General features: G+C 48.2%; 2 protein-coding genes across 11 annotated transcripts in view; both read left to right on the forward strand.

Moving 5' to 3' along the window:
* Fam219a (family with sequence similarity 219 member A) overlaps positions 1–12,848 on the forward strand; it is a 51,322-nt gene extending 38,474 nt beyond the window's left edge. The window contains exons 2-6 of one of the 8 annotated variants that reach the window (XM_055618585.1): positions 6,282–6,384; positions 8,840–8,942; positions 9,131–9,211; positions 9,832–9,886; positions 10,344–12,848. In XM_055618585.1, the coding sequence (XP_055474560.1) occupies positions 6,282–6,384; positions 8,840–8,942; positions 9,131–9,211; positions 9,832–9,886; positions 10,344–10,502 (501 nt within the window). In that variant the 3' untranslated portion in view covers positions 10,503–12,848. The remainder of the gene's footprint in view (positions 1–6,281; positions 6,385–8,839; positions 8,943–9,130; positions 9,212–9,831; positions 9,887–10,343) is intronic. The other 7 variants (XM_055618587.1, XM_055618589.1, XM_055618591.1 and 4 more) reach the window with 7 other exon arrangements.
* A 488-nt stretch (positions 12,849–13,336) lies between these two features.
* Positions 13,337–25,371, forward strand: CUNH9orf24 (chromosome unknown C9orf24 homolog). 3 transcript variants are annotated; one of them, XM_055618627.1, is made up of 8 exons: positions 13,337–13,471; positions 19,220–19,364; positions 22,237–22,349; positions 23,231–23,312; positions 23,490–23,709; positions 23,907–23,921; positions 24,747–24,833; positions 25,226–25,371. In XM_055618627.1, the coding sequence occupies exons 1-8, from the start codon at positions 13,337–13,339 to the stop codon at positions 25,329–25,331; spliced, it is 903 nt and encodes a 300-aa protein (XP_055474602.1). In that variant the 3' UTR covers positions 25,332–25,371. The 3 variants fall into 3 exon arrangements, with proteins under 3 accessions (XP_055474602.1, XP_055474601.1, XP_055474603.1); XM_055618626.1 differs by lacking the exon at positions 23,907–23,921 and having other exon boundaries at positions 23,490–23,715; XM_055618628.1 differs by lacking the exon at positions 23,907–23,921 and adding an exon at positions 23,847–23,856 and having other exon boundaries at positions 24,747–25,286.
* Positions 25,372–25,749: the final 378 nt, after the last annotated feature.

The raw sequence follows: 25,749 nt of genomic DNA on the forward strand, positions 1-25,749 counted from the left end.
CTGTGTTATAGGACAGTTGCCGTGTGTCCCCGGCTCTGGAGAAACCCTAAAACTTGGAAGTTTCCTCCAGCTGTCATCCATTCTTCTTCCCGAGTATCTTCTACCTACTGCCTCAACTTTCCAATACCACATTCCCTTCAAATTCCTTGTAACATGATCTCTGTTCCTGTCCTTCAACTAAAACTGTCATCTAGTGCTGCATATGACTTGTTTCTAAATTTCATCTTTATCCTGGGGACCAGGTTTCTCTCCAGCTTCCTATTTCTACACCTCATTCCGATGATCCACCTCAGTCTCCTTTCATGTATTCCCTGACATTGGATACTCCTGGAGGTTTCATCCTTGATTCTTTTCCATTCTGTCCATTCTCCCTAAGCTTCAGTCATGACCAACCCACAACTTTCTTCCAGGTTCCCAAACTTCAAATCCTACTGTTTTCCAAAGACATCACAAACACAGCATACCACCAAACACAACACACCACCAAACATAACATACCACCAAACACTACACACCACCAAACACCACAACACACCACCAAACATAGCACATTCACAAACACAGCATGCCAACAAACACAACACACTCATAAACAAAAACAAAAAGTTTGCTTGCTCTAAACAAACTTACCTGGTTTTTCCCGGCAGCTGGAGGAAACTTCCAAGTTTCCTCCTAGTCAGGTCCTTCTCTGACATCTCAACTATGTGGAACTAGAGCTGCAACTGTGGGCTGCTAGACACTCCCACGGCATGATGAGCTCAACACCAACACCTTTACAGTTAATGCAGATGTCTGTCTTGCTTTATAGAGAAACCAGATCATACCACTAGTAAATGGTAGAGCTGGATCTGAGCCCAGGAGCACTGCCTCCAGGGTGTGTGTGAGAGTGTGTGTGTGTGTCTGTGTGAGAGAGAGAGAGAGGAGAGAGAGAGACAGAAACAGAGACAGAGGGAGATAGAGATTGGGGAGACTGGGTAAGACCAACCCACCCCATAACTTTTCCCAGTGGAGGAGAGGTGTAGTGTGAATATTTAGGGGGCACTCTCACTATCTACTGGGAACTTGTGAGTTTCAGAGGCTCATGGATCTGGATCTGCATGGGGAACTACAAAACAAGTCTCTTGTGTGTTTTAGTTTTGCCATCCAGAGTTCTTCTGCAGCCGACTGTAGTGGCCCGGGAAAGCATTCCCTCCTGCCCCTTCCCAGGCCCTTCCTTCCCTCTTAAGACCCAAAGTTTGTTTGTTTGTTTTGTTTTTAGTTTTTTGGGATTTTGTTTTGGTTTTTTGGTTTTTTTTGGGTTTTTGATTTTGTTTTGTTTTGTTGGGTTTTTTGGTTTTGTTTTTTTTTTTTCAAGACAGAGTTTCTCTGTGTAGTCCTGGCTGTCCTGGACTCGATTTGTAGACCAGGCTGGCCTTAAACAAGCAATAATCTACCTGCCTCTGCCTCCCTAGTGCTGGAATTAAAGGCGTGTGCCATCATGCTTGGTACACTTTCTTCATGTCCACTCTGCTCATCCAGTGTATCACCATAGATCTCTTGGGTCCCAGCTTAGCTTTTTATCTGCTGTGACAAGGCCAGGCAGTGGAGACCCTTGAAGAGTTAACACAACTCCAGGGAGGGGATACAAATGTGGAGGTTTGCATGTAGGCCTATGGCCCCACCGGAAAAGCCTTTCAGGGCCCAGAGTTGTTTCATTAGCTATGCCTCAGTCTCTCCTTAGCATTTTCCTTTTGAGCAAGGCTCTTAACTACTGAGCCATCTCCACAGCACAAGTTCTCCTTTTGGTTTGGTTTGGTTTCCCAAGACAGGGTTTCACTGTGTAGCCCTGTCTATCCTGGAACTCTCTCTGTAGACCAGGCTGCCTGTTTTCCAACTCAAGAGATCCACCTGTCTCTGCCTTCCGAGTGCTGGGATTAAAGGTGTATGCCACCATGCCCAGCTCAGCTTTTTTATTTTATTTATTTTTTATGAAAAACAAATTTTTGTTCTATTGTTGAAGAATTCAGATACACAACAAAATAAGAACTTTGGCAGGCCACTGTGCCCAGTTCTATTAATCTATCCATCTACCTGTCTATTCTCTACAGCAGTCCACATCATTTTCTGGATGCCTCTCAAAGAAAGCTGTTGACATTTGTGTTCCTTACTTTAAAACATCACTGTTTTCTTTATTCACTTTTTTCAGCTAATAGTATCAATGATTCTGTGATGTGTATTTAGTTTTGCTTATTTTTTAAAAAGAATTGATGGGGAGATGGCTCATGGACAGAATTTTTGCTGTGCATGCACATGTTCCTGAGTTCAGGTCCTCGGCACCCATGTGAAACCTAGGCCTGACAGTGTGTGCCTGTGACCTAGTGCTAGGAACACAGGGCTGTGGACAGGCACACCTCTGGAACTCAGTGCCAGCCAGTCTTGCCTAATTGCAGAGCTCCGGAGTCAGTGAGAAAGCCAGAGAAACAGCATTGCAGACCTTTCAGCCTCTCTACATACACAAGCATGAGTGAGGGCACTCTCCCACACACCAGGATCTCACTATCAGTGTTTTCTGTAATTTCCATAAAGCACTTTTAAAGGCCAGACTTGATTAAGTCAATTAACTTTTAACTTTCATTTATATTATATTGATTTATTTGTGAAGGGTAGGGAGGTGCCAGAGTGCATGTGTGGGGGTCAGAGAACAATTCACAGGAGTTGGTTCTCTCCATCCACCATGGAAGTCCCAGGGATTGTCTGGCTTGGTAGCAAACACCTTTGCCTACTGAGCCATCTCCCAGGATCTCTATTTAGTGGGGTTTTTTTTCTTAAGTAACAAAACCCATTTACTAAGCAGAATTTTGCAGAAAGGCTAATAGAGAATTGAAATAACAAAGCATTTCTTTGACTGAAGCATGCCATAACTACCATTCCTGCACATATGCCCCACGTATTCCAGCCCCACCCAAAGCCCTGGCTTCACGGAGTAGAGTTGAATGAAAATTGCAGGGCCATAATAACGCTAAGGATGGCTTTTTCCTTCTGGATCTTTTGCTTCCCTCTGGCTGTGTTGATGTTGTGCTGGCCATTAGCCTACAGCCCGAGCTATTAATCTTCTCTACAGCCTTTGGAGGATTTGTTTCAATGGCTGTAAAGGCATGGATTGCTGTTAGAGATGTATTTCAAGGTCTGTCTCTGTCGAGTGTTTATTAATAATCTTGTTAATCCCCACTCTAGTTCCCAGATCTAGCTAACGCCTGTTAGAGGTCCTTGGGGGGTATTTTAAATTCTCTCTAATTCTTGCATCCAGACACTTCCTTCTGCCTGAGTCCTCTCTGCTACTTCTGTTCATGAATATTTTACATTTAATCTCTACACAATGGTCATGGTGCACTGCATTTCTCAGAGAGACACTCAGGAAGTCCACAGTGTTTGATGGCACTGTGCCAGAGACCTTTGTAGTTGCTGCTTAAATGGTCCTCTACCACAGAGTGTGATAGAGATGCCACTGAGTTGGGGAGTTTGGCACAAAGGCTATCAGCCTAGCTTTGATTTTATGGGAACTGCTATAATGGGGTCACTGACTAGAGCTACTCAACAGTTCCCCAAGTCTCACCCCAGTCTCTGTTCTTCCTGAGTTTTCTGCACCCCATGTTACCGCTAATACCTCCAACCTCAGAGAAGAAACTGATGCACCTACCTGTGCCAGGACTATCTTAGCCCCAGTTGTCCAGGGATTTATATGCTCTAAAATCAACCTCAAGGAAAGACTATGAGACCGAACACTCATGCGGCCGGCAGAGTAGAGAAGGTCAAAGAGCAGTTACATAATTAAAAGGTTACAATTTAGGAGTTATCACTATAAAATGTCAATCCAGACTGCAGAGGCATCAAGTTTCTTCAAGGAGAAAATGGAGTCAGAAGGGTGGGACCTTGCTGAGGAGACAAAGAGATGTGGATAGACAAAGAAATGGTCAAAGGCAAAAAAGATGGACCACGGGAGCATAGCATCTTGAGGAAGCCAGTTCCGAATAGATTGGAAAGATAAAGCTTACAGAAAGAATGACTGAGGAGCCTAGAAACAGACCAGACCCTTTCTGGTATTGGTGCCACCTGCATGCTTACGGGATTTTCCATTTTAAAATCCCCTCCCTCTGGATGTCTTGGCCTAAGAGTATTGTCAGAGTCCAGCCATTGGGTCTCCACTGTGGGTAGCAACTACGAGGCCATTTGGGCCTCAGAGTATATAAGGACCACCTCAGGCATCTCGTCCAGTGTGCAGTTTGAAAGGACTCTCTCAGGGAGCTTTGCAGCCTGGGAAGATGAAGACTGAGAAGGATTGCCACTTGGGAAGTTATCTGAGACAAAGGCACTGCTATCCCCCACTTGCCACACAGAGCTCCTGTCACCCTATTTCCTCACCCATGGCAAAGGGGTGGGCACTGAGGCAGAGAAGTAGGCCAAGGTACTTCACTCAGGAACTTGAAAGCCATTATGGCAGTCCAGCCCACCCAGGAGCAGACAGGGTTAGGGTCCCTCCTCCAGACACCCTAAAGCCTCACCTCAGTAACAAGCAGGTGTCCATGCCCACTATCTTTATTTTTTATTTTATTTTCATGTGTATATGATATGTTTGTGTGCTCTTGTTCATGTGTGAGAAAGCAGGTATGCCCTATGTGTGAAGGTCAGAGGACAACTCAGAAACATTATCAGTCCTGGCATTTGTTTGTTTGTTTGTTTGTTTTTTGAGATTCTGTGTAGCCCTGGCTGGCATGGACTTGCTTTGGAGACCAGACTGGCCTCAAAGTTACAGAGACATGCCTGCCTCTGCCTCCCAGAGTGCTGGGATTACAGGCGTGCGCCACTGCGCCTGGTTCAGTCCTGGCATTCTACTGCTTTTTATTTCACTGCTGCACATTCCAGGCTAGCTGGGCTGTGAGCATCCAGAGGTTCCCTGTTTCTGCCTCCATCTCATACTGTGGGGACACTGGGGATGCAGATACTCAGAGCTCCTGAGTATACCTGAGCTCTAGGGATTTGAACTCATGCTTGCATAGCAAGTCACTGAGCCACTTCTTTAGACTTCACTTCCTTTTAAAGGGGTCACCAGGAGCTACACATCCCTAGATGTGATACTGGGCTAGTCCTGGTGCCACAGAGGTCAGAAGAGGGCATCAGATTCCTGGATCAGAAGGCCTCCTTGTGGTTGCTGGGGCTCCAACCCAGGGCCTCTGTAAGAACAAATGCTCTTAACCACTGAGACAACTATACAGGCCTGAGAGTAAGAACATTTTAAAAGAAGAGTTGGTCATCCTAAGAGAAGTGCATCTTTAGCTTCCTCTAAAATTCTGCATCTGACAATTATGAAAAATATTCATAACATCTTTGTTTATTCCAGAAAAAAAGAATTACAGCAAAACTCAAGTATTGCCTATAATAGAGAAATGATTATAAAACAGTAACATCTCAAATCTAGATGCAAGTACTGCTTAACCTGAATAAAATCTTCAGTCTCCCTCAAAGTAACAGGAGTTGATCATCACCTTCTCAGAGTATAGATGGCTTCAGACAGGGTGGGCCAGGGCCCTAGATCTCATACAGGGAGGGCATTTTGGAGAGATAGCAAGGCTAGCTAAGGGCTCTGGGAAGCATAGGGTCTGACCCAGAGTCGAAGGCTGATGAGAGCTAGTGCCAGGGCTAGAGCAAAGCCTGCACACCCACAGTAAATGCCTCCCTACCTTGTCATCAGCACAAAACTGCATGGTCGCCCACGGTTTGGCCACCATTCCCATTCAGCCTTCCAGGAGACACTCCTTAGGACTCATCTGGAATGTCAGAAGTCCTCATTCCATTGTTTTTACCTTTTTTTTTTTTTTTTTTAAGTCTGTGGCTATAGCCAGTTGGTTGTCTAGATCCTACAAAGAGGAAACAGAGAAAGAGGGCTCTCAGGGAGTACCTGCTCTGACTTTAATCCACATTAAGCTCAGGACTTGGAAAAGCCAGAGAGCCAAACAGCTCATATGAGAATTTGTAGAGGAAGCCCTGTGGGATTTAGGCAGTTGCATGGGCTTTCAGGAGCAGCCTGGGTTGCACAGGACTCCTGCTGGATGTGTGTAGGGCATCATCTTGACTCTTCTGCTGGGGTCACGGTAAATGAGTCTGCCTCTCTCTCCCTGAATACTAGCCTGTGCAAGAATAAATGCTCCCAGACACCCAGGGGGCAGATGAGAAGGTTTGCTTCAGGATTCAGGGCAACCTCTGGGATCTCATGCTAATACTCCCCCTTCTCTCTACTTTCTGCCCAGCAGGACCCAGCCGCCGCCTCTGTCTCCGATGGAGACTGTGACGCCCGGGAGGGTGAGTCAGTAGCCATGAATTACAAACCATCCCCGCTCCACATGAAGCTGGGTGAGTGTGTCTGGGGAGGAGGGAGATGCGGGAAGTTAACAGAAGTGCTTTGGGGCTGGGTTTACAGCAAGGTGCTACAATTAAAGTAGCTCAGGCTAGATGATTGGCACTCCCAGGCACCTCACGTCTTGCAAGACAAAGAAGGCAGTGACGGTTCTCTTCAGGGTCCTGAAACTCTAGGAGAGATCCCTGAGGCTAAGTGCCCCAGGTATTTTAGGGGTGGCCACAAATGTAAAGCATAGATAGAACCCCAGGCCAGAACTCAGAAGGGCCAGCCAAAAGGAGCCTGCCTACAAATGATAGGGTAGCTGCTGCTATAGTTAAGGGACAAGGTCTCTGGGTCTGAGTGACTTCTGTCTGAGGAGACTGTCCATTTTGTAGTGAACTCCAGAACACCTCTCCTTTCCAGATATCATATCACGTTTCTCTTAGGGAGGACTCCATCTCCACTCTGATGTCCGTTGACTGTTTTGAACTCGCCTGACTCCCACAGCAGCCCCAAGAACTGTGACTGCAGTTCTTACTCATCTCACTTCATGGACCAAAATCTCTCTCACTGGTCCAAGGCTGCTGTAGATAGCAGACTTCCACCAAAAGGTCAATTTCCTGAAGAAAAATTATAACATGTCACACACAGAGAGATGGCATTCGAATAGAGGCCGCCACTATCCTCAAATCCTCTATCATTCTAGCCATCTTTCTCCCAGGCTCTAGCTGCTCACCAAACACTGGGATCTTCCTCAGTTAAGACTGAGCCTCTTATCACTTAACAAGCTTCCCCTCCACAGCTGTTAGGACTCTTTCCACAGAGCCTGTTCTTTTAATCAATTCAAAAAGAAAGAAAGAAATAAAACAAACAGACCTTGATTCTCTCCTAGACCAAGAAGCCCCTCTGGTTGGTTTTCTATACAGAACAGTTCTGTCCATGGAACTGTTTGTCCTCCTAGGACTTTCTATTCAGAGTACAGCCAGTTTTGTTTATTATTGTTTAATGCAACAATAAAAGTATTTTAAATGCATGTAAGTTCTCTGTTCTCTCCGGAGGCAACCATTCCCAGTTCTCGTAACTTCATTTCGTACTTTTGCACAAGTGTCATAGCGTTGTACACATTTTGTGAGCCTTTTTCCTCCCCTGCATGATGTCTCGGAGCCCCCGTAGAGAATGGCTTCACTCTTTTAAATGGTTGCATAGAAGTCCGTAGTCTGAGTCTTGTCAGATTATTGTTGGCATTTTTTCGTGTGTGCTTTTAAAATAGCATTTCTATTTCCTTCACCATTGTATTACCACCAAAGCTCATGAAAATTCATGACTTGTCTCACGGAAAAGAAAATCACCAAGAACTTTAAAGCAAATTGTACCCCCTAGAGGTTTGATGTGGTAATGGCAGTTGCTACCTGCTGAAAAGAGGTTGGAAAAGTCAAATAGAGTCAAAGGCAAGCAAAGAAAGAGGTCAGAGAGAGAAAATGAGAGCTTCAAAAGCATGGAAACCAAAGAATATTTTCAAGTGAGTCACGGGTGCCATAATGGCTCCTTCCATCCTTTATGATAAAGAGACAACTTTCCCTGTGTCTCTTCATAGACAGGCCTTTTCCCTGCATCTTGGTTTTACTTGGCATAAGTGTTTGAGCTTCTTCTAGACCCAGGCAGCTCCTGGTAGTAATAGTCATGTATCATGCATCATGTCACCAGATGTCCAGCCCCACAAGGGCAGTGTAGGCTCTGAGCCCCTGGAGAGCTTGTGGACTGGGTTTCCCAGCCTCTTGCCCCCTATCCTGGCCCTGACCCCTTTCCACCTCTTCCACTTGAAACCTTTTGCATTCACATTAATCCCAGATGCCACAGTTCCATGGTCAAGGCTTTTATGCTGAGCTTTGTTGTTGTTGTTGTTGTGTTGTTTTGTGTTTTTGAGATGGGGGGTTCTCTGTGTGCTCTGAGTTTATAACCACCGGGAGCCTTCCATCTCTGTGACACTGTACTTGGTATATAATTGTGATTCTGGTATCTGTTGAGTGAATAATTAACTAATAAGGGGTTCCTTTCCCAGCTTCACCTCTTCTCCCCTCCATTCCATTTACACCCACAGTTATGTTCCCTTCTTGATTTGTTTTCGTAATACTCTCCTTCTTAATGTCCTCTCCCTCCAGAAAGGCCTCTCTAACTGCTTCAGCATTCTGTGATCATCTCTTCCTCACTAGCCCTGCCTTGGCATCAAGCACACACTGGCTGCCTGACATAGGAACTGTGGTTCTTGCAAAGTAGGGGTCAGCCTCCTCTTTTCCTCTACCACTATCCCTCAAGTTCTGCAAGGCCAAGTGCACATCCAGTAAGCATCAGGTGCCTGGAGGTCCCAAGTAGAGCAACAAATGTAAGAAAGGCTCAGACCAGGCTATCCCAAACTGCAAGGCCAGGTGGCCCTGGGGCAGGACACAGCTTCTTTCCCATGTTCTCCTGCAGAGAAGCAAAGGGAGCTGGCCCGGAAGGGTTCCCTGAAGAATGGCAGCATGGGCAGCCCTGTCAACCAGCAACCCAAGAAGAACAATGTCATGGCCCGGACGAGGTGGGCATCCTCTCTGCCCCACCGTGACCACAGCAGCCAACACCTACCATTGCTGGTCTCCAGCCTCTCCCTCCTCAGGGGAATCCAGGGGGGAGAGGGGAGGAAAATGTGGGGGCAGGACCCCAGCCAGTCCTCTGCCATGTTTATATGCTCCAGCTGGCACTCCAACGCCCCAATTTTTTACCCAGGCTGGTCGTCCCTAATAAAGGCTACTCCTCGCTTGACCAGAGCCCCGATGAGAAGCCACTGGTAGCTCTTGACACAGACAGGTGTGTATGGGACCTGGGGGCAGCTGGGCAAGCCACATGATTCTATGTGAGCATGGATGAGCTGTACAGGACATGCCTGTCAGGCTGTCAGAAGCGGTGTGCTTTTCCGCCAGGGGCTCTCCGTGGGTGAAATTTCCCAAGGGGTGGATCCTTTCAGGAGTAGGCAGGGAGAGGATGGAGATAGCAGGCTCCTGCTGTCCTGCAACTAACTGTTCCACGGCTGCTCCATGACAGACCCTGATGTCTCTGGACAGCAGAATCGAATGTCTAAGTGCCTCATCCCCATCTCAGGGAAGAACCCTATTCTGGGGAGCACCTGGCTAGCCACAGACTTTGGGAAATCCAAACAGCCAGGATGATTTGAATCTAGGATGAGAAAAATTAAAACAAAAACATGAAGATGAGGCAGAAAGAAAGAGGTGGTAGCAGTTCTATCCAGAGGGAATTTAAGAAGCCACTTCTTTAAAGGTCGAGGTAGGAAACATGCCTTTGCAAACAGTTATTTGCATAATAAGCATGAGTTTTTTAAATCGTACTGTTGGAGAGGGGCGGGTATGGCAAAGATGCAGAGAATTTTCTATTTAATTTCCTGAATTACTTCCTCTCTCTCCTCTGGCCAGCGATGATGACTTTGACATGTCCAGATACTCTTCTTCTGGCTACTCCTCTGCGGAGGTGAGGCTCTACCCCTTGCCTCTATAGACCATGAGAGCCGGAGCCAGACCACCTCTATCTACCCGGTAGCAAGGCTGGGGCTTTTAAAGGGCGGAAGGATGTCTCGTGGGAGCCTGTGGGGGCGAGGCTCCGCGTGAGGCGGGGCCTGGGCTGGGAGAACTTGGGAAGAAATCACTAACCTGAATTACCGTGAGCCCGGTGTTATTAAAGCGAGGCTCTAAAATAGAGCAGATGTGAAATGCAGGCCACACCTTACAGGAGTGGACCTGAAGCCCCGAACAGAATCAGGAGTAGAGGTGAGAAGTTGACTTTGGATTGGGCAGGCCTCAGGAAGCGCTGCCTGGAGAAAGTGAAATAGACCTGGAATGAGAGGGGGCTGTCCGCGTGGCCTGGGGGTGGAACTGCGGCCCCAGCCCAGGGTGACGCCCTCCCAAGCTGACTCGAGCCTTCTCTACAGCAGATCAACCAAGATCTCAACATCCAGCTGCTGAAGGACGGCTACCGGCTAGACGAGATCCCCGATGACGAGGACCTGGACCTCATACCCCCGAAGTCCGTGAACCCCACCTGCATGTGCTGCCAGGCCACGTCCTCCACCGCCTGCCACATTCAGTAGCGGGTGGGGTCGCCGCGCGGCGCGCGGGGCGGGGCTGGCCCGGGCAGGGTGGGACGCAGCAGGGGCGACCTCTACCCAGCTGGTCCACCGGTCCCTGGCCCCTCGCCCCTTACAGCCGCCAACCTCGTAACAGTCATTGCTTCCTCCTATGGTAGGACTTGTACCTCTGTGTGTTCATGTAGCCGGAGAAACCAAAACCGGGTCTGTCTCCAGTCCCGGGGCTGAGGAGGGGTGGGCACACCCAAGAACCCTGCCACCTCTCCCAAGGCTGCAGTCAGGGGGCAGCACTGAAGGCCAAGAGGCCAACTGCAAGCAGTCCTGTGAAGGAATCGCAAGGCCTGAGGGGTTGGCCCCACACCAGTGAAGCCATAAATCCCCCAAGCCCAGCCTGGAAAGGAAGGAAAGGGTTTGGAGAAGAGAAGGGCCCTAGTAATGGGGCAGTTCTCAACAGCTCAGAGGCCCTCGCTGGCCCTGTGCCACATACACCTATTTGTGTTCTAGCCTCATCTCCGGGTGGGAAGCCTGGCAGCGCTGTGTAGAGGAACACTGTCCCTGCGCTAGAGCACTGCCTTCTCCCTCACTCTTCCCCTGCTTCCTGGCTTTCTGAGGGTTGGGAGGGTAAGATGGGCCTTAGAGAGGAGCCTCTAACCAATGTGGCTGCCCCTCTGCCTCATCCCTACCCCCAGTCTTCTGTCTGTCGGTTCCAGGCTGGAGGCAAGAGAGAAGGCTGGCCTCCAATGCCCCATTCCATTTCACCCTAGCCCAAGGTCCGGGAGGCTGGCGTCTAGAAAGGGGCTCTTCAAAGAGCAAACTTAAGCGAATACAATGTACGGATTGCCTGTATATAGATGGTAGGTGGTGAGTGTGTGTGTGTGTGTGTGTGTGTGTGTGTGTGTGTGTGTGTGTGCGCGCGCGTGCGCACATGTCTGTCCAGGTCAACCTGGTGGTCAGTCTGTGATGGGGAGATGACTGTGTTCTATTAGTTGTGTGAAATGCTGCTTGAGAGTACAGTGGACTGAGGGCAGGCAGATGCGTGGGTTCTAGTCCCAGCTCTGGCATTCTTCCTGAACTCTTGAGCAATTCCCAGGCTTCTTCAGGGCTTCAGTTCTCTGAACTGAGAAATAAAGAATAGCTGATATTACTGACAGAGTCTTTTTATACCTGAAGGAATTTCCTCACAGAAATTTCTGCAGAAGACTATGTGTGTTTTTAATTCATGTAGGAGGTACCCTGAGTTTGTGTGTGTGCATGTGGTGTGTGTGTGTGTGGCTGCACAGGGTGTCCTGCATACTGTCGCTTTCTGCTGCTGTTGCTGCTCTGAGGGAGGAGCACTGAGGGTGCAAACTCAGTGAGGAGATGGTGGCTCTCGCATGGCTGAGGACAACTGAAAGCACACACAGCCTCACACTGCTAGGCCTGTGCCCCTCCAGCCTCCTCTCACTGAGCCAGTGTGGCCAGACTCCTTCAGACACCCATACACGCTGTTGTTTCCACTGTCTGGGTGCCCCATCCTGGGAGCTGGAGTGGGGCGGTGAGAAAAAGAGTGGAGCTGTTGGCTTCCAAAGGGAAGCATCTCTTCCCCACACCACACCCAGGGGCTCCACACTCCAGGGTGCTGGAGTGTAGCTTTCCACTCCCCGCACCACCAGCCTGGCTTCCCTCCCCTAGTGCAGAGATCCTAACTAGATAATGAGAAGGTGCAGAAGGCAAGTTAGAGAAAGCTTCTGCAGGGGCCACGAGCCCCAAAGTGGCCCACATCTGAGCTCCCTCTTCCCCCTGCTTAGCACCCCCAGCACCCATCATCTGGGCCTCAGAACTGGAACTCCTAGCACCCCACCCCACAGGCTCTTTGACTCAGCCTTCTGGAGCATGGGTACCTCCTGTCTGTAGACTGCTGCCTTCGCTGCTCACTTCTGCGGGCTCTTACTAAGTGTCTGCGGTCCTGAGATCCAGGGGAAAGCCCCCTCCCACAGGAAACACTAGTTCACTAGCCGGCAGGGCTTTAGACTGAGGTGGTATTCCACAGCAGGTAGGGTAAGAAGCTGGCCTCTGAGTCCAAGGAGAGCACACAGTCCCCGCTCCCCGTCTGGAAGTTGAAGGGGAAGAGCCAGGGCATTGGCTTGCTCCTGCCCCCACCCCTGTAGATACTGCCTTAACACTCCCCCACCCTCGGCTGCAGCTGCCACCCAGCCAGGTTTCTCCGAGCTCACTAATTTATTTCCAAGAAGGTGTGCGGAAGACATGAGCCGTGTATAATATTTTTTTTAACATTTCCATCGCAGTATTGACCATCATCCTTAGTTGTGTATTGTGTAACACAAATAATGATATTAAAAGCATCAAACAAGCCAGACTCAACTCCTTACCTGGGGTGTGGGCCGCGGCAAGGGAGGTGAGGAGGGGAAAACTGACCCTGATGTGCATGTCCCTCTACTCTGCTTGTTACTGATGTGTGGGCCTAGGTGAATCACGACCCCTCGGAACCTCTGCCTCTCTTCAACAATGAGAAATTTCTCCAACACGCTCCCTAGGCCATTCTGAACCCTTGGGACTTGGTTAAAGTCAAGAAAGGGGCTGGCTTCAGGAGGAAATTGGGTCTTTTGTACAGGGATGTGGCCAAAGCAGGTGATATCACAATGGGCGCTGCCCATCCTGGAAAGGAAGCTGGGAGGGGTAGAAGCAGGGAAGCTGCAGGGTCCTCCAAAAGAGGGGCCACAGCAGCGAGGGCCACCTTCCAGGCTGGAGGTGTGGGCTGGAGGTGAAAGGGTGGTCACTGATATCCAGCAGGAGTCATTGATAGGCAGAGTCCACTGCAGCATCCCTGAGACCCCACCATGTTCCTCTTCTCCCGGAAGACCAAGACCCCAATCAGCACCTACAGTGACTCCTACAGGGCTCCGACCTCCATCAAGGAGGTCTATAAGGACCCACCTCTATGGCCCTGGGAAGCCAACAAGTTTGTGACCCCAGTAAGTAGGGAGGCTGCTGGCGGGATGGATACATATACAGTCATGTGTGGCTGGCACACAGCCGTCCTTGTGTTTGTAGGCATTTTCAGTTTTGTTTTCATTCCACTCATGTATTTGTTTATTCACTTATTTATTGAGACAACGCCTCACTTTGTAGTCTAGGCTGGCCTTAAGCTTGCCATGATCATCCTAAATCAGCCTCCCAAGTGTTGGCTGGGATTGCAGGCATGAACCATGTCCAGCCACTTTGTGATTGCTTTGCATTTGTTAAGATAGGTTCTAAGCTGACAGGTGGTGGCACACACGTTTAGCGTCAGCACTCCGGAGGCAGAGGCAAGCAGGTATCTGTAGGTTCAAGGCCAGCCTGGTCTATAGAGGGAGTTCTAGGATAGCCAGGGCTACATAGAGAAACCCCGTCTCAAAAAACAAAAACAACAAAAAAGAATAGAAGAGCTGAAAGTTACAAGTGACCAAGATGTGCAAATGTTTGTGGGGTGTGGAAATGTTTTGGGGTTACCTGTAGAACAGGCCAGAAATGTCCAAAAGTCATGTCTTTCTACATGGGTATCGCATTCCCTTCCCTTGGTCTGGGGAACAGAGTAGAAACAGTGAACAGAGGGAATTCTAGAGCCTGTGGTGGTAACAAAAGGAATCCATGACTAGAATTTTTACAGATGTCTTTGTCTAAACATGCTCTATAGAAATGAGAAGGAGGGGAACTTGGAGGAACGCAAATTGAAGGCCAAACTGGGCTGCAAAAGGATCCTTTTCTCAAAATAAAGCCCTAAATCTCACATAAAGTTAATTTTTAACTTTAATTTTGAGTGATAAGACAGGGTTGCCTGACAACAAATGTCAATGCCAACACTGTGAGAGACACTTATTAAACTAACTGAAAGTAGAGGAAGTGAATATGTGAACTGTGGACTGAAACACAGGCCCAATGTCTCTGGCTCTTTACACACACACAAACTATACACGCACATGCACACACTTATTCACTTGCTGTATAACTTCTGTGGGAGAAAACCTGACTGCAGATCTTTAGGTGTCCAATGGGAGGCCAAATCACAAGTTTACACTAAGACAGCAAATGAAGGCCGGTGGCGCTGCTCACTGGTAAGGCACTTGGCTAGCATGCATGAGGCCCTGCATTACACCCCAATGCTGCTTTTTGAAAGAGAGGGAGAGAGAAAGATGGAAAAGAAATAAGATGCCATAATTACAGAATTACCAGAAATAACAGACTTTACCACCGAGGATTTTGTATACTGGAATTGACAACAAATTTTTTAAACTTTAACTGGAATGGCAAGAGGTGTAGGTCAGAAGTTGGTTTTTGATAAGACTCAGACATATATCTAAAGATTGCTCAAGAAAGACAAGACACGAATAAAAACCACTTCTAACTGAAGATCTAGAAAATAGCTGAGCAACCTTAGTTAAACTGAAAACAAACGGAAAGTTGTGAAGCGCCGTGCTTGCCTGCAGTTTCAGCCACTTGGGAGACTGAGGTTGAAGAAGCTTGCATTTTTTTTTAATTATTTAGTTTATTATGTAGACAATGTTCTTCCTGCATGTACACCTGAACTGATCTGAAGAGGGTATCAGATCTCATCATAGATGGTTGTGAGCCACCATGTGGGTGCTGGGAATTGAACTCAGGACCTCTGGAAGAGCAAGCAGTGCTCTTAACCTCTAAGCCATTTCTCCAGCCCAGAAGCTTGCATTTTAAAGCAGCCTAAGAGCCAGCTCAGAAGCGAAGATGAAGTTTAGACCACGTAATTACTATTTAGCTTTAGTGCACTATGAGGTGTGAAGCCTTAAATGTGTACAATAAACTTTGTGTCTGTAACAAAGCCTGAGGAAAGGTACCTGGCTGACCTGAGTCAGTCTCGGGCTCACATGGTGGAGAGAGAGCAGACACACACACACAAATGTAAAGGCCAGTGTGGCACATACCTTCAATTTCAGCACTTGGGAGGCAGAGGCAGGTGGATCGCTGTGAGTCTGAAGCCAGCCTGGTCTACACAGCACGTTCCAAGATAGCCAGGGTTACACAGAGAAACCCTGTCTCAAAAACTTCTTTCCATCAGGGCTAGGAAGAGGGCTCAGTTTGTGAAGTGGTGGCTGTGCAAGCGTGAGGATATAAATTCAATTCCCAACATAAAAAGCCAGGTGCAGTGACCCGCTCCTGTAACCCCAGGGCTGGAGAAGCACAGACTGAAGGAGTCCTGGGGCTTTCTGGCTACTCATCCTTGGTGAGTGAGCTCTGGGTCCAGTGAGAGACCCTGCCTCAAAAATAAGGCAGAGAGTGATAGAGGAAGACACGAGACATTGACCTGATCTTGGGCTTTTGCACAATGTCCATACATGTGCAGTTGCGCACACACACACACACACACACACACACACACACACACACACACACAAAGAATTTCCCAAACAGGTATGAATTACATATATTAATTACAAAGTTATAGAAAGCCATAGATGAATAAACATACCATCTATGAAGAGCATATATGGAAACAATATTCAGCAAAAGTGGTTGACAGTAAAGCTATGGAAAAAGATTCATCAGGCTTAGGGTGGCTGCTTAGTAAGAAAGCCAGTTATTCATATGGATAAAAATAAAATTAATACCTAACTTACACCACACCCAAAATGAAATTCCTGGCAGATTAAATATAGAAAGTAATACTGTATAGCTTTCAGAAGATACAGGATGTTATTTCCATTATCTGAGAGTATGGGTTTGATTCCTTTCGTCACAAAAGGCATTAACCATCAAACATTAATAATTCAACTGGTTTAAATTAAAAACTTCTGTTCATCAAAGAAGCCATAAAGAAAATTAAAGAAAAAAAGCCACAAACTGAGAGATTTGCAACATGTAACTGATTAGCATACAGAATACATACAGAGGGATAATCCTCTGGGTTAAAATTGAACACACATGCATCCTGACCCCTGCCTGAAGCTACAGTAAATGGATACTTGAGATCTAGAGTCACAAGGATGGTGAGAAAGGACGAGAAAAACCTGGCAAGAGGAAAACGTGACAGAGCAGTAACTGACCTAGCACATCTGAGAGACGGATGGGAAGCAAGCGGTGGGAGGCCTGATACCATTTAGCTTAGGACACAGAATTCAAAAAAACTTAGGGACTGGAAGTTCTGCTTCTCTGAAACTGAAGGTGGGACAGCAGGACCAAGGCTAAAATAAGGATTATTTGAAAGTCATTTAAGAAGCAGTTAAACCTACTAATCATTTCTATCCCTTGCCTCAGGGTGACTTCCTGGCTCTGAAAAAGCCACAGGGCGTTTTTTTTCCCCCTTGGCAAGAATCTTGAAGGCAGATGAGCATCCATATACTGACTGTTGAAATCCCCTCTTCTGTGCTGGCAGCCAGGCCATTAGCTTAGGCCAAAGATTAAAGGAGCCTTTCCAAAGAATTGGATCCCCACTAGGGGTGAGGTGTGAGGGTACTGGTGGTAGAGTCTGCAAGCAACAGCCCAGCCAGCCTAGCAGTGGTGCTGGCAGTTGGCAACATTACTCAAGACTTCAGACACAAGCTTTTCAGTTTTCTATTTATGAACAGGGTGGAAGATCACCAACATCTTAGGAAAGTATCTAACACAAAAATGGATGAAGCCTGTGAGTTCTTCTAAATGTGCGTGCTCTCTCTTTCCGTCTGTGTCTCTCCCTTCCTCCCTCTCTCCCTTCTCCCTCTGTGTGTGTATATGTGTGTCTGCATATAGGGGGGAGTCAGGCAGGGACCTCCTTTAATTGCTTCTTTTTTTTTTTAATGTTTTGCTTACATGTATTTCTGCCCACCATGCATATGCCTGGTGCCCATGGAAGTAAGAAGAGTGTCAGATCCCCTGGAACTGGTGCTGGGAAGCGAGCCCAGGCCCTCTGCAAGAACACGTGATCTTAACTACTGAGCCATCTCTCCAGCATCCTCCTTGGGTTTTTGTTGTTGTTTTGTTTGTTTGTTTATTTGTTTGAGACGGGGTCTTTAGCAGAACATGGAACTCAGAGATGCACCTGGTCTTCCTGACTGGTGAGCTGCAGGGAACTGCCTGTCTCTGCTCCCTGCTCCCAGTGTAGACACTGTAGGCATGCTTTTACGGCTCCTGGCTTTTTTACAGTTGTGCTGTAAATTTGGGTTTCCATGCTTGCCTAGCAGACGTTTTACTGATAGCTGGTGCATGTATACCTGAGTGTTCAGTGTGCTTATTATGTGCATATATGGATGCACACGTGTGTATATTTAAGTGTAGCTAGATTCTGTGTATGTGAAGCTCAGGGAAGTGCTGAACATTAGCACCCTTGCACAAACAGCTCTCACCCAGCATTCGAGTGTTGCTGTGCCAGATAAGGCAGGACAACATCAGCTAGGCACATGTTATCCCAGGAGGTCATGAACTAAGGATTTTTTTCCCCGAGCAACCAGCCATCAGCCACACACACAAAAAGCCTTTTACCCTTGAAATCACAGAATCAAGTATAAGTAGCCTCAGCTACCTTCTCAGATTGGCTGTTTATAGAGATCCATGAAACCTGCATTTTCTTTGGCATTCTGCCCTCAGCTGAAGACAAGGGGACTCCCCAAAGAATGTTGTTTGAGTTTCCTGTTCAAACAAGAAGTGATGGGCTGAGGTGAGATGAGCATCAATAAGTAGAGGGGCCCTGAGTCCAGAATATGCACAGGAGAAATATCAAGGCTGGATGAGGATCAGAGCAAAGTGAATCTCAAGGTCAAAGGTAATAATACTGGTGTCAGAGTATGGGCCACAGCAGAAGCAGGGTCTGACTAGAGACAGGATATTACATTTTAAAGCAGGTATCCCAGCAAGCCATCCTTTGGCTTCAAAGTCCCAGAGGCCCTCCCTATCCAAGAAGTCCAGCCTTTCCTGAAGCTCCAGGGTATGTCCACTGGCCCTGTAGAGGGGACTCACCAGTGAGTGCACAGTCCAGAAGAGACACATCTTTTACCTTTGGAAGCTCCCTCCCAGCCAGGAAACAGCAGAAATGACATCAACCAGACCCTGATTCCAAGTGTCAACTTTAGATGAGAAAACAAGAAAAAAGGGAAGGGGGCTAGAAAAATGGCTCAGTAGTTAAGAACACTGTCTGCTCTTCTATAGGTCCTGAGTTCAATTCCACATGGTGTCTCACAACCATCTATACTGCACACCTCTTCTGGCGTGCAGGTGTACATGGAGACAGAGCACTCACATACATAAAATAAATAAATCTTAAAAAAGGGGGGGCAATAAAATAGTTAAAAACAGGTCTGAGCACTGCAGAGATGGCTCAGTGGTTAGAGCACTGGCTGCTCTTACAGAGGATTTAGGTTCAGTTCCCACCACCCATATGGCTCCCCACAAATGTCTGTAACTCCAGGATTCAAGGTTCTGGTGTCCTCTTCTGGCCTATTCAGGCACTGCATGCCTGATTACGTGTGTGTGTGTGTGTGTGTGTGTGTGTGTGTGTGTAATCTCGCACACACACATATACATGTAGACAAAACACTCATAAACAGAAAATTAAAATTAAAACAAAAGTAGGTCTATGCATAAGGACCAGTGTGACATGGGAATCCACCCCTCATGTACTAGGGGTAGGTGGGAATCCAGCCAGGCTGATCTTTTGAAGAAAGACTAGGATGACTTCAGCAAGGTCCCGAGGCTTCGGATCTTCCTGCGCCTAGCCACTTTTCCTCTCTCCCTCTGCTCAGGGCCTGACTCAGAGTATGCATCGCCATGTGGACCCTGAGGCCCTGCAGAAGATGGCCAAATGTGCTGCACAGGAGTATACCCACAAGCATTCCCTATCAGGCCACCCCTACTTACCTGAGAGATACTGGCTTTCTGAAGATGAAGGTAGGGCCCACCCTCTTTTTAACTTTGACCTTAGAAATGACCCCAGCAGTGACCCTCAACTTGAACTCAGTGTGGATCCTTTTCTCCATCCCGGTCTTCTTGTGACTTGGACCACTTCCCTAATCAACCCCTCTATCCCCTGTCCTCATAGCAACCCTTTTCCAGTGGCTTTCTCTGTCTTTATATATTTCCCTCTATAGCCTGGGAATATGTTATTTCTGCCTAAAATGTTTCTTTTATTCTTCTCTTTCACAGAAACATAGTCTATACTCATATCCTTTATGAAAAATTGCCTTTGTCCTTTGGTAAATGTTTATGATCTGTCTGCCTGTCCATTTAAAGACAAAATGTGTCTTATTCATAGCTGTAACCCCCTCCACCATAGGGCTCCATATGCACCTTCATAAATATTTGTTGAATGAAGCGATAATTCCAAGTTCATGCTGGGGGTCAAGAACACTGAAGCTGCGGTGGTGTGTGATTATCACATCCATGGGAACTCTTGGCATTTACCCTCTGAGACAAATCCTGTATTTAACTCTTCTGACCACTCTCCCAGAAACCACCTCCTTTCTTAGCTTCTCTTGGCCTTGTACACTCACAGCAGAAATGTGAGCTTCCTCGGGGTGCGATCCAGAGCCATCATCTCTACTCTTCCCCTTAAGGCCATTTTAAGTGACCCAGCCATGGCTTTAATTACCTTTGCTATTTGGTTGGTTGGTTGGTTTTGGTTTCTCTAATCAGGGTATGTTAGCCCTGGCCATCCTGAGTGCTGGAGTTGAAAGGCCTTCACCTCCACACCCAGTTTAATTACTTTTTAAAACTTTTTCTTTATCTCCCTGAGCATTGGTGTTTTGACTGCATATATGTCTGTGTGGGGTTGTTGTATCCCCAGGAACTGGAGTTACAGACAGTTGTGAGCTGTGGGTGCTGGGAATTGAACACAGGTCCTCTGAAAGAGCAGCTAGTTCAGGCCAACTCTCCAGCCCCATGGCTTTAATTGTGATAATCAAAAATCTTTCAGGCCTTGACCTCTCACTACCATCCCAGTCTTTTGTGCTTTGACCTGGATATTCAAACAGCTCAAATTCAGTATGTCAAAGTCCCTGGTTTAGAACAACAAATGTTAGCATTCCTCCCCTTATCTCTTACAGCTATTTTTCTTGCACTTTTATGGTTTTATAAGATTTTGGGTTAGTTTTGTTATTTTGTTTTGAGACAGTGTGTCACTCTATACCGTTGGCAGCACAGAGTTGCTAAGTAGACCAGTGTGGCCTAGATCCCATAGAGATCTGCCTGCCTCTGCCTCCTGAGAGGCCTCTGCTATAGGAGCTGTGCCACCATACCCAAACACTAGAAACACTTTTATATTTACTAATTTTGCATGTGTGTATGGGGGGTGGGGGTGATAAGCCCATGTCACAGCCCATATGCAGAGGTTAGAGGCCAACCTTGTGGGACCAGTTCTCCCCTTCTATGACGTGAGTCCTGAGGACTAAACTCAGGTTATCAGGTTTGATAGCAAATGCCTTTACCCACTGAGTGTTTCTGTAGCCCAGCTAGCCTAAAATATACAATGTCACCCAGTCTGTTGGTGAGCCTCCAACCTAAGCCCCACAAATGCTGGGATTATAGGAGTGTACCATTAGGCCAAAGTTCTCCTTCATCCTGTCTCTCATCCTGTCTGTCTTTAGACTTTAGGGCAATGGACCATAGAGGGTCTTGTAGGACAGGGTTAATAGATGGGGAAATATGAACACAGTTTTTAACTAGAATATTATCTTGGTTAAGGTTCACTTGTGGAAAAGTATCTTAAATTTATGATGATGTTCGATCGTAGGATCTCAAAGACAGAGAAGGGTACCAGTAGGCTAATCAAAATAGCTTCCTATGTATTCTTTTCCTCCTCCTTTTTTCCTTTTACTCACCCCCCCTTCTTTAGACCCTTTAGACAGGGTTTCTCATGTAGCCCAGAGCTGGCCTTCAACTTAATTTGTACCCAAGAAGGACCTTAAACTGTTGATCCTTCTGCCTCCACCTCCTCAGGACTGTCAAGGCTTTTTGTTTCTTTGTTTTGGTGTTTTTAGTCAGGATATCATATAGTCCAGAATGCCCTTGAACCCAAAGCAATCCTTCTGCCTCCACCTGCTGGAATTACAGGTATGAGCCACTGTGTTCAGCATTCTTCTGTGTTTGTGTAGATTACTCATCTAGACCTCACAACAACCTTACACTTCTCTGCCTGCAGTGCTGAAACCTGAAGCTAGGCACTGTGCCCAGAGTATATCCTGCTAACCATGACAGTATTTTTGTCTCCCGGTGAAGGCAACACAAGGGCAAAGGAATGAAATCATAGAGGAAGAAGGGAGAGATTCAAGTAATTTTAAGGTCGAACAGGCAGACCTTGAGGCCCAGATAATGGTAGAGAGAGGGGAAGCTCCATTTCCAGGCTAGCTGATTCAAAAAGGGTGTAGCCAGGGTGAAATCTAAGAGCCCAATGGATCCAAACCTCGCTCAAAGGTGTCCCTTAGGTGAGGCATGATCTGCAACCCAATGGCAAAAAAAAAAAGTAGTGTTGGTGGTGGGTAGGGCATGGTGTTTCTGGTCTGTAGTCTCAGCGCTAGGCAGGGGAAACAGGAGGATAGACAGACTGAGGCTATCCTGGGCTACACAGAATTTCTGGCTATTTAGCAAGAGCCTGTCTCCAAAATGAGTAAATAAATAGTAGGAGTCTGCAAGTCTGGACTTCAGAACTGGGGTCAGTGAGGATCAGCTTTGTGACAGAGATCAGAGAGGAGACATATAGAAGGTCCCAGGCTCTGGATGGCCTGAGAAGTAACCCTATCTGACAATCTCCACTCTTATGATGAAGAGGACAATTGCTGTACAAGCTACCTGGACAATGACTGGTGCAACCCATGGATGGCAGGTCCATACAACAACTATTGGAACAAGTTCACCACCTGTCTTCCCCCGCTGCCTAAGGTAACGATCTGCGCCTCCCACCACACACACACACACACACACACACACACACACACACACACACACCGTCTCCACATTGCAGTGACCCTTCCCCATCTATGAACTAGGCTGTTCTGTTTTTTAGCTGACAGTGGAGGCCTGGAGTTAAGCTGTGATAGACTCCTGAAGTGCAGTCTCTGACCCAGCTTGGTGGTGTATGGCTAGTTGCACTCCTTGACTCTTCTGAAGCTTGCCTCATCTGATCTGTGACTTCAGTGATGCCCTTGAGTCAGTAATGAGCTAGGTCCTCCCTGCCCCGCCTTGCCCTCCTTTGTGATGGGAACAAAGATGAGGAGAACAAAATACAGAGCCTTCAGAGGAGATGGGGGCCCTGGTGAAGCCCAGACCTTTCTCAGGGAATGTGAGGCAGACCCAAATCCAGACCAGCCTAGCTCAATGTAGGCAGAGAGGGGACTGAACCCCTTTGAAACAGAACCTTTTCGTGAATTGGATTCTACACACACACACACACACACACACACACACACACACACACACGTTCCCCAAGCGATTCTGACAGATAACCATACCCCCTCCCCACGTTGGGGACGTGCAGACGCAAATGGCACATAGGTAAATGCTAAAGTAGGTCTGTCAGAGTCCCAGGCTAAAACACCTCTACCCCTCACCTCTGCGGTGGCTTCTAGTATCCTCACCCTCGCCTGCCCCGCGTAGGTGGAGCAAACGTGTTGCCCAGCAACAATTCCAAACAACCCGGGAGAATAGGGGGCCGCCTAAAGACAGTCTGGGTATTCTGGGCGACATTCACACACACACCAAGAGAAGGCGCGGGAGCAACTGCTTCCCGTCAGAGCTTAAGGCAGCACGTGTGCCACTTCCAGGATGCCAGGGTGGAGACAGTACTGAAAGGAAAAGAAATGCCGCTGGAGTACCCTCCTAAGCCGGAGCGCCTCAACGCCTACGGTAAACCTTGCAGTGAAGAGGATGGCTGAGTGTGAAGGAGAAAGCCAGAGCGCAGGATGGGGGGAGGGGGTCCGGAGGCTCTGTCCCCGTTTTCGTCTCCGCCTCTGGCTCTAACCCTGCTCACCCCACCCCACCCCCCGACACTGTCTTTGGGTATCGTGGACTCTCTGGGCTCAGAGCGCGAGGTGGTGGTGAACATGCTGAACTCGCTGTCCCGGAACCGGACGCTGCCACAGATTGCGCCCCGCTGCGGGTGCATGGACCCTCTGCGAGGCCGCCTGCCGTTCCAGGGATACGGAAGCGCTTGCTGCGGCCGCCACTACTGTTTGCGCGGGATGGACTGCTGCGGCACCGCGGAGCCCAGCGCAGAACGCCACCGGCGGCCTCTCTGCCCTGAGCTACTGTAAGGTTCGCAGGGATTTCCCCGCCTTGGCCGGGCTCCACCCACAAAAGAGCCCCAGCCCCTGGAGTCCTGCCCGGCTCGGTTGCGGTCCCGCATCCTGCCTCACTCTAGCCCTGTTGTTTCCACGCCAGGCCCCCATCGGCTTCTGCCTGCTTGCAGGGCCCCAGGGCACAAGCGAACAGCTAAGACAGAGAACCAGCACGAAGGTTCCTCCCAAGTTCTCAGTCCCGTCTTTTCCAACCGTGCTCAAGGTCAACATGACAAGTGTTTGTGTTCTGGAGATTCTGCAAAAACAGTTTAAGAGGATTTCAAACCCCTCACACCAGTCTCACCCTTTCCTTACACTCACGGCCCTCTAGCCTGTACTGAATGAATCCCTGGTCTGGAGACAGAGGTTCTAGCCCGCAGAATGTTCTCTGAACCCGAGCCTGGGGCACACCATCAGTAGTGGGCAGTCATCGCTGGGGGCAAGGAGGCGGTCACTGCTTTCCCACCGGATCCTTGGCTTCCTTGAGTGTTAAAGCTGAGCCCCAGAGGAGCACAGCCTCCAGCCTTTGTCCGCCGCAGCAGGACAATACGGGTAGAGCCTGGTAGGGAACTTTCAAGTCTGTGACTCATGAGACCTGTCCCTAATCCTGTGATGATCCCCTGCCCTTCCTCAAGCCTGATTTATTGCCAAAGATCGTGTCTTTTCCTCAGAAGGGGTCGGGGTGTGGGAAAGGCTGAACCTCTTAAGCCTAGAAACCCTGCCTACTTCTTGGCACTGAAGAAGTCGCTGTCTTGCTTTCGGAAACGTGGATGGGGAGATGCTGGATCCTAAAGACTATGTCTGATCCTCCCGGAGTCATGGCAGAAACCAGGCTTTGATGGGGAGGGGATTTCCTGGAGCCTTCCTAGAGGCTGTGCTGTAGTGGGGTTTATGAAGGGCAAGGAAGGAACCGATGGACGGATACTGTAACCAGGTTCCTGGTCTGGGAGGTCCTATGAGGATATCAAAAACCCGGACCTCTCTGCTGTTTTTCCATCACTAGGGGGGTCTCAACCTGCGGTCCCTGGCCCGGAATGCAATGTGCTTTTACAACTCCCCTGCCATCATATTACCCATTTCCCAACCTTAGGTAAGTTTGGCGCAGGTACTTGCGTGCTGGAAGCAGTTCCTTTAGTGGGGGTAGCCCAGGAGACTAGCTGGGGTGGTAAATGCTTGTTGCTGTGCACAGACAGGAAATTAAAGCCAGAGGGCGCTCGGTTGCCGTGGGAAGTCAGTGGTTGCTAGAAACCAGAAAACCGCAGAGAGGCCCGCCTTGAGGGACTGAGTTGGCAGCAGGCCTAGACTCAAGGGAATTGGGTTGAGGCTTTATATAATGGGTAAGAAGTCAGGGTTGGAAGTTATGGCTTGAGTATCAGGAATTCAGCGGTAGAGCTTGAAGCCAGTGTGCAGTCAGTGTCAGAGATAAAATGCTAGGATGAGGTTAGTGTTAAGAAATGGAGACAGATTTGTTTCTCCTTGTAGATGGGACACAAGTCACTTTAAGAAGACTGGTGGTCCCCAGAGAAACAACTATGTCGTTCATCCTGAGTTTGTGTCTGAGACCTATCCTGTCTACCATTCCTGGTAAACCTTTGACCAGGCCAAGGGAAGAGGTGGAGCAATAAACTCTTCACCACAAAGACTGCTTCCTGTGTCCTTAACTAGAAAGATCTGGAGGTGCACGCCCCTCCCCAGTCATTGCAGCATACCCCAGAGTCCCCTATCGCCACAGACGCCGAGTCCAGCTGGCCACGTGCGTCTACTTGAAGACCCTCTGGCCAACATGTTCCCGTTACACCCACAGATTCCTCTCACACCTCAGATCCCAGGTCTCTTGTTAGAGCCTCCTGGATGCTCTCTGCTCAGACGCCTTGACGGCCCTCCCCCACCCAGGTCTAAGAGCTTCACAACATAAGTTTGGAAGATCTAACAATCAAAAACCCTCAGGTTGTAATAGATTTGCTCTACCCCTCAAGGGAGGCCACAGGTGGCCGTTCAGGAACCCC

Source organism: Psammomys obesus, unplaced genomic scaffold (assembly GCF_907164565.1).
Source record: "Psammomys obesus unplaced genomic scaffold, mPsaObe1.curated_primary_1811, whole genome shotgun sequence".
NCBI lineage: Eukaryota > Metazoa > Chordata > Mammalia > Rodentia > Muridae > Psammomys > Psammomys obesus.